The sequence below is a fragment of the Nanorana parkeri genome, unplaced genomic scaffold (genome assembly GCF_000935625.1).
Source record: "Nanorana parkeri isolate BGI_ZX_2015 unplaced genomic scaffold, ASM93562v1 scaffold55, whole genome shotgun sequence".
Lineage (NCBI taxonomy): Eukaryota > Metazoa > Chordata > Amphibia > Anura > Dicroglossidae > Nanorana > Nanorana parkeri.
In genome coordinates this window covers 697683-706410 of record NW_017306323.1, presented here as the reverse complement: position 1 = coordinate 706410, position 8728 = coordinate 697683, and the positions used below count along the sequence as shown (strand labels likewise).

At 42.3% G+C, this 8728-nt stretch overlaps 1 protein-coding gene across 1 annotated transcript in view; it reads left to right on the top strand.

The window, feature by feature from the left end:
* BCL2L10 (BCL2 like 10) overlaps positions 1 to 1205 on the top strand; it is an 8628-nt gene extending 7423 nt beyond the window's left edge. The window contains exon 2 of the mRNA XM_018576053.1: positions 922 to 1205. Within this exon, the coding sequence (XP_018431555.1) occupies positions 922 to 1053 (132 nt within the window). The 3' untranslated portion in view covers positions 1054 to 1205. The remainder of the gene's footprint in view (positions 1 to 921) is intronic.
* The last annotated feature ends 7523 nt before the right edge of the window (positions 1206 to 8728 follow it).

The window sequence follows — 8728 nt, the reverse complement described above, 5'->3', positions numbered from 1 at the left end:
GAGGTGCAGTCGGTTAGTTTTAAGCAGTCTTGGGTGAACACAGGTTAACTGCGTTTGCACCAGGGTCATCATTACTGGCCACTGAAGACTTCATATTTGACAGCTGAATGGCAGGGCTTACACTCTACTTTGGCAGATGTGAAGGCCTCTTTTACAGTCTTGGCATAGCAATCAGGGGGCTTTCCTTTGGCCAGGTCATGTTCTTTTTAACTGTATAACATATTTGTTATGTATACATGCATTATTGGTGTTTGGGGACCCCATAAGCCAACTTTTAATGCTGATGAAGCATTTCATAATGGCAAATTGCTACCACAACATTCCCAGATATGCATGCAACCTTCCTTTTGTCAGCTGTAAGACATGGCACATAAACATAGGAGTTAAAATAGGTGCTTGGCAATGTTCCTGATGCTGGACAAATGCTCTGAAGGGTAGAACTCTTACAATTAGTCAAGTACAAATGAGTATTTGAGGCTCTTGCCTGACATCCCATTAGCTGTGTCAAACCTGATATGGACTGAATGCAGAATGAAACATTGCCTAGAGTAATTTAATTTGAATGCCCTCACTGGGGAAAGTGTTAAAGCACAACTCTAGGCAAACCACTTTTTATTTCATTTTTTTTTCTGGGATGGAGGGGGGTGGGCTTGTTTTTTTTTTTTTATTTTTGGCATATTTGTCCCTTTTTTTTGTTTGGGGGAGCTTTTGCCTTCAGGTTTTGTCACCTTATTTTCTCTCCTGGCGAGTGGTGATCTCTACACTGTGCACCCAGACAAAAATACACAATGTTTAAAAGGAAATGGCTGATTACTGCAACTACATATACAATTAGAAACTTGGAATTATGTCAACAAAGTGTGTGTTGCAGTGGTCAAAATATTGATCTAGTCTCTTATTTATATATTTTTTGTCTTGCAGGAAGGATTCTACAAATTTTGTAACAAGAATGAGACTGGCCAGGGACAAGATAACAGTATGTTTTCCAATGCCTTGATGGCAGCTGCTGGTTTTGGGATTGCTGGATTGGTCTTTCTCTTGACTGTAAGATGAACTGCAAAGGAAATACCTGCCACCAATGATCGCATGGACCATCACATAGGACCTTTTTCTCGGCTGTAGTTGTCAAAGATCTTGCGGCAAGACTTTCAAAGGAGTGATCTGAGCAATATGTTGCTTGGAACAACTGTGCACTGCCATTTTGTGTTTTTGAACACACAAACTTTGCTTTCTTTTTAAACATTGTGATTTGGGGAATTGGCAAAATGGAACCCAAAAAAATTTGTTTTTTGTTTTCTGTTCATATTAGTGTGATTAAAACAACTTTTAGAGTGGCTTTACATAACAGTAGAATGAATGCTCTTTTAAAATATAAATAACTGAGATATGGCAGTTCTTTAATGAAAAGCACTATAGTGCTTATAAGAAAGCAAAGGGTAGGCTAGTACAGCAGTTGACCCAGCCATTTTGGCTTTCATAAATGTAGCTGTCGCTGATGAAAAAGGATTCCTGATTGGCTGCTGTTTATTAGGCTTTTCTTAAGGAAATTAAAGTCTGTGTCTACTAAAGCATACCATTTAATGATTCCAGAATTCCTGTGGGAGTTGAATCATGCCGGGCTTATGTAACCAACTCCCTAATGAACATACAGCTATTCTAGCCAATATCCGTCGTGGGGATTATACATTAATAGCACACGGTGTTTCTTTTTAAACATTCATGGTAAACTAGTGGAAGTTTTTGACAAACATTTCACTGCTAATATTATTTTTATCATGTACTTGGCAAAATTTGTATTTATGCTATAATATATTAAGATGGTGCCCCCCCATGGAGATCTGGCATCTCTGTGTGAGCCTTTGTAACTTTTTACAAGGAAAATAACAATAATATATTCTATTATTGTGCTTTATGTATAATCTGTACTATATTATTTTTTATTTTTATGAACATGTTTTAATAAATATAAGCATCTGCGATGCACTGGAGTGTGGGTTTGTTTTCTTTAGTGGTTTTTTTGTGTGATTGATGCACATAAAATTAGAAGTTTTAGAAAGGTGGACAAATGCACAAACTATTTTGTAAAGTATACATAACTTAAAGACATGAAATGTTCTTGTAGAATATATTTAATGTTTGAATAAAATGGAGATGTGATGAGACTGGCATCTTGTGCCAAGAGAGGATATCCTGTTGTCAAGATAGGGAAATGGCCTATATTCTACAAATACACCAAAAATCTGAAACCCCTTGACATCAACTGCATATTAGCTAATAAACAGCTTTTTCAATGTCTTGCTGAAAATTGGGTGCATTTGACACTTTTCTGATTTAGGTGAAAGTGATGTGGATTTATTTTCCTGTGAGCAGGGAGGTGACGCAAGTGGATGCAAAGCTTTACTGCCCTGACCATACAGTGTAGCATGAATCATGTGTAATGTATATTTATGTCTTTAAGAATTGCATCAATCAACCATTACAATTTTATATTTTGGAACATTGCTTCCTGACACTGAAATTTAAAGTGGGGAAACTCAGGAAGTTTGGGGATCACTGGGTAACGCAAGGGTTGCTAGGGACACTGGATTTGCTGGAGACAGAGCGCTGGGGCAAAGACTTTGGGGGCCAGTGGAGGTTTTGGGTTCACAGGAGAGGGCAGGATGATGCAGACTTTGGAGGTACAGGAGAGCAAGGGATGCTGAGACATAGGAATCACTGGACACAAGAGTTGCTGGAGACACAGGTGTCACTGGGGGGAGTGGGGTCACAGGAGGACTGGAGCTGGCACTAGGAGCCAAGGTCTGTGGCTAGGAATGTTACCTTTTGCTCAGGCAAAGAGTGCTAATTTGGGCGCAGCAGTGGTTCTGATTGCTATAGCCTCTGCTCATCTAGTTCCTGGCCAATCAGTGGGTGGGACTGGGTGATGCCTAAAGCTGCCAGACCAGTACAACTGGAGCAAAGAAGTTCTACAGACATGTGGTTCTTTCAAAGAAAAGCCTTGAATGTTTGTGGAACTAGAGGTAAGAGCAGCACGTTTGTGGAACTACCAGTGATAGACCAGCTTAAGCTCTGCAGCTGATCAGTTACACAGTGATTTAAGGCTTTCTACAGCTTTCTCAGACAAAAAAAAAATGTGAAGCCACCATAAGCTTTTCCAATGCTGATTTAAAATTGAAGATGTTTCTACATAGAACTTTAAGGCAGTCTTTGAGGTTTCCAGTCTAGACTTGTAAAGCGTTTGCCATTGAAGAAAGGGCCACAGCCAAACCTGCCATTTTGTATACATTCCCTAAAATCTTGATCGTTTCTTCTATTCATGTTTTTCAAGGAAAATTACTTTTCCACAGGACATACAAACCTCAGCAGTGAAGTGTCAACCCCCAGAGGAGTATCCAATGATGCGGAGTCCTCTAACTTGCGCTGATAGTTCTTCTGGCACCTGTCTGGATGCTGGGCTCCAATAATACTCCTCAAACTACAGCTTATTAAGTAGCACTCTTTAGGGAACACAAAATAACTTTAACCTCCAACTCACACCAGGATTCCAATATCTTCAGACTCAGTGGTCTGGCTCATGGCTGAAAAATGCAAAGATATGTCAACAATAAGATCATGGCTGAGCATAGGAACTAGCAAGACTTTCTGCAAAAAGGCATAATTGCTAACGGGGAAGCCAATTTCTGGCTGCAAGGTCATCAGGAGCTGTGGCTTGTAGCAACAAGAGGCCTGCCATATCTCAAGGACTCCTGGGGAACCCCCTCAACATGTGGGCCCCCCTCGATGGGCCATGTACCAACCCAAAAGCTCGGGTGCCGCTGAGAAGAGAGGAAGGAGCGTTCTGTACTACACTTCAGCAGACCACCCCCTCCTACCTCTCAGCAATGAATAGCACTAGCACGTGGAGGTTGTCTAGGAGGATTAGACCAATGTAGCCCTGCAACTGGCTCACTCCCTTCCTGCAACTGTGCAGGCATGCCTGCTGTGAGGACGTTCAATTTGGGTGTGCTTACCCTGTCATTACAGACCTGGGCCAACAGACAAGCAACCATACTCGCTCAACAGTCACTGAGCCACATCATCTCCAAGCCAAAAGGAGAAAACAGTGAGTCAGGCCCTAACAATCAGGTCCTGGCACTATAGGATGTCCTAGAGTGAAGAGGTTTTACCTCTATCATCAGGGCCTCCCACTCTAGGAAAGGCTGAACATGGGTGGGCTTAATTATCAGACCAATATGAAGAGCAGCAACACTAGCAGAGTTATTCACAAAAGGGTGAAGAGTTTGGAGGAGGCAGGAGAAGTGAACAATCTAGGACAACATAGCTGATTTGGAAACATTCTCCAGTTCAGCTCACTTTCCAGATCAGCGATGTTGTCCTAGATTGTTCACTTCTGCTTTCTCCAAACGCTTCACCCTTTAGTGAATAACCCTGTAGGTGTTCTGGAGTAAGGACAAAAGAAGAAAAGAGGTGGGATTGCACTTCTCTGTTTTATTGGCTAGCTTTTGGGTGGTCATATGTGAGTCACAGGAGGACCAGCTGACCTTTAGTATGCTGACATGAAGTGGCCAGGAAAAAATGGCTCCAACAGTTAGATTAACCTGCATGAGCAAGAACAAAAAGAATACTGTATAAGTGCCATATAAGCAATCAATGTAAAGTTTTATTTATACTGAAGCATTTAGAGGGCACATAACTTGCTCTTTCTCACAAGGCAGTAGATTCAGGGCAAGTCTCTCTGACCAGTCCCGTCATTGTTTCCTAGAACATATGCTGTCGCCTCTTGCACAGTTAGCTGGTCTCTCCCTTTTCAGAAACCATAACTTTCTGGTTAAACATCTGTTACTAATAGCTGAAAGCTTCAGACATGTAATATAATTACTTTGTTTATTTACATGCCTTGGGAGCTGTAAATAATTCATGTGCAGTCAATGATTGCAATGACTATTAGCCATGAACATGCGAGCAAACTGTCTCATAAAAACTGTATCTGTATATTCCAAAGACTTTGTACTCATACTACTTTGATTTATAGTGTTTGATTAACGAAGAACTTAAGTCAGAGCCGCCACCATGTTGTAATATGTTTTTTACAGTATATTTAGCAAGGGAAAAGAAATAATGGACAGGAGTGCTTTCAGTGTTATTCAGACTATGGGGTGGTGGAGAGAACATCAGAACCAATGGGAACATCCAGCATAAGTTCAACCCATTCTAATAAGGGATCTGCATTGTTAGACCTTCATGATTAAGGTCTTTATGAGGGTAACCGTGTTTCCTTGTAGTGAGTGTAGTGAATGAACACTGATAACATGAAATAAGAACTGAGAGACACTGGCGTATCAAATCTTTATTTATCTTTCACCTGGCTGCACACACTTGAACTGAACATTGGAGGACATTTGTTGCATGTTTAGATACACTTTTCACGTGTTTATACACATTGTTTTTTATTTCGAAAGGATTGATAAATCATTATTGTTTCTTATCTATTAATATTGACATTGCCTGTTTTTACACATTTTTTATATTGTGAGCATGGCGCCAATTTTTTTTTTTTTTAAGATTATAATGTTATTAAGGCTAAAAAAAATCAGAAGGAAAGAACACGCATTAATCATGGCTTGAATCATAATTCATGCATTTTTTAGGACTTTCCGTAGCCTTTACATTTATGATTTTAAATCAAAATGATGCTTGTCATGGTGTAGGGCTGTACAGAGCCATCTTTACAAGATCAATCGTCTCCATAATGTCTCAGATGACTGTTGCACTGGGGGTAGCCCTCTTTATGCAACTTTCCTTTCTCATCTTTGGCAACAGCTCACACACTCAGTGGCTGTGCAGAAATGTTGGGCCTACTGTAGGATAGACTGCAGAGGATATAAACAGCATGTAGATTGATGTGCTATAATATGACATTGTCTGTGCAACACAGAAATTAGTTGTATCATTATTAAGGTGTAAATTGTTGTAAGGGTAAATAGGGTTAGATGGTGCTGTACATGATTCATAGGTAGTATAAAAGCCCCAATTTGTAACCATCATTCCCATTCAGAAGGGGTGCCCAGACCTTACATTTTTACAGTGGTGGTTTCATAACACCCCCACTCACATAACCTCAAGTGGCACTTACCTCATGAGGTTCATGATACAGAAGTATACATTCGGGTCGTTTCTGCCCGTGCGTGCCCGCTAGGGGGCGCGCGCGAGCAGAAAAAAATGCAACCCGCCGATGCAGCAGTGCCGTCCGTTTTTTTTACAACGGGCGGACGGCAAGTGGTTAAAGTGTTTGTTACCCCAAATAATATATTTAAAGCATATTTTGTGCTGGAAATCCAGCCTCTTCCTTTTTGAATGCTGCAGTTCCTTCCAAATGCCTGGTCATCCTTCCAGTTCCTCTTCTCTTATTTTTATTCTGACCATGCCAAGCACGAAAGCAGATCCTGCTGGCATAGTCAGTTTGAATATAACTGCTTTCTTTTGAGATACTGGATGTCATGCCAACACACGGCCTCCTGTATCTCCCATGGTCAGATTAGATGATTCGCTGTCTTCTCAGCCCTGCTGCCTTACAGTAGCCCTTTTTTTTTAGCCCGTGGACGTGCATCAAAACTTCCCCCTGTGAACAAAAAAAGTGCAACCGTGAAATCACAGCACACAAAAACGTGCGCAAGGGTGCAAGGTCCTTCGAAAGAAGGGACCTACTTTCCCGACCCCCCGGGGCGTTGACAGGGGTTGAGATTGTTGGCCCACCAACCCGAAGGCCGGTGGACCCATTTCCTTCGGGGACCTGCCGGAGCAGGTCCCTCACAGTACTAGGCAGAAGGAATCTCCCGAAGAGAAACCCTCCTCCTGGGTGGGAGGAGACAGAGAACCCCATAGGAGGCACAGAATCTCCTCCCAGCATCAGGAATAGGCCCCGAAGAAACCTGCACCTTCAGCATCTGTGGGTCGAAAATTTAAAATAAAAAAGTGCCAAACGTGGATAGAGTGCTTAAATAAATCTAAAGTGCCAGTGCACCACTCTGACAGGCCTTAGGGGCCGGAGTGCAAAAATATTGTCCCAGACTAGCCATAAGGCCTGTCTTGGAGGCGCAGTGCAGAAAATTTGAATGTGGTGTGTGACCAAGTGCTACAGTGAGTCATGTGGGGTCCCATACCTCTGGCCAGACCCTGTGGTTCTCCGCTCACATCAGGAGGTAGTGCCGTCGGGGGTCCTCCCACTGTCTGGGGTCTACCCGATCATCAGGGCCTGACGCAACTAGCAGTGGACCGAACCGTCCTCCGACACCCACCATTACGTCAGAGGGTACTAAAATGTTCTCCCATCGGGTGGCAACATCCTCTCCCCTCCAACAACTGATAAGAACAGATACTACACTTGATCTTAGCCAAAAGACCGTCGTCAGTGTGATGGAGGGAGCTGGATGGCTGGGGTGGGGGGCTCTTTGGGCTATGCCATATTGTGGCAGTGTGTCCAGTGTTATCCTAGGGGTGCAGTCTGTTACACTGGATTCCCTGAAGCTTAGGCTTCTTGCACTTAAAAGAAGTGAAATGCACATTACTCAGCTGGGGGCTAACTGAGCTATAGAATCAATGTTGGAAAATGCACCTGCAGTATTACTCTGCAGACCTTCTGCACACATAAGGTCCATGCCTCCCCACTGCTACAGCCTTTTCCTGCCATTACAAAAATATGTTTTTAGGTACCTCTAAATGTGTTTCCAAGTACCCAAGGGGTTGTTGTAACCCGGTTTGGGAACCACTGGTCTATACTATTGGATACAAATATGTTTTAAAAACTTATAGTAACTTTATGTAAGTGATGATATCAGGGGCGTAACTAGAAATCACAGGGCCCCATAGCAAAAGTTTGTATGGGGCCCCATGATTGCTAGTTATTCCACTTGCAGAGCCCACCTGATATACTAAACAGCCCACCTGAGAGTGATCCTGCAGAGCCCACCATAGACTCTCTTTAGTGGGCTCTGCAGGGTCTCAGGTGGGCTGCACACCTTTTACCTGTCAGCGATATCCGCCTCCGTGGTCGCCGGGCCCCACCTCCAGGCACAAATTTGTGCGCTAGCTATCACTTAGATTTGATGCAAACTTTCATCACTCCCTGAGCGCTGGATTACGCAATCTTATGTAAGTCTGGCAGCACTGGTGATTGTTGGGAAAAGAAAACCATATATCAAATGTGACAGAGCGGAAACATTTGCCTTATTCCATCAGATCAAGCGGCACCAAATAAAGTGAGATTTCTTCATGAATGTCATTGCTCTTGTGTTTATTTCTTTATGATATTAATTTGGTCTGACATTTTTCTCATTAGTGTTTGGACATTGGGCTACGGCACACAAACGCTTTTGTATGCCAATGATGTTTATAATTGACATTCACAGCATGAAAACTACTCTGTGAACTGACTGTTGCATCATTCTACTGAGAAAGTCAATAGAAAATTACCTGATCAAATATTCAGCGTGTCTTGGGATAAGATCTTCTCACCTGACTTGAAGACAAGCATTCAATTTCAGACATGAAAAGCTCTTACATACAGTCTGTTATCTTTTCTCTGCCTGCACAGGTTACCAATTCTCCAAGGTTTACAATAGGCTGTAATACTATGTAACAGAATCCAAAGGAAAAGGGAAGCACAAGAATTACAAGTTTATCAAGATTAGTGAGTAAAAAAAGCAGAAAGTGGGTAACTCTTATAGGGCCC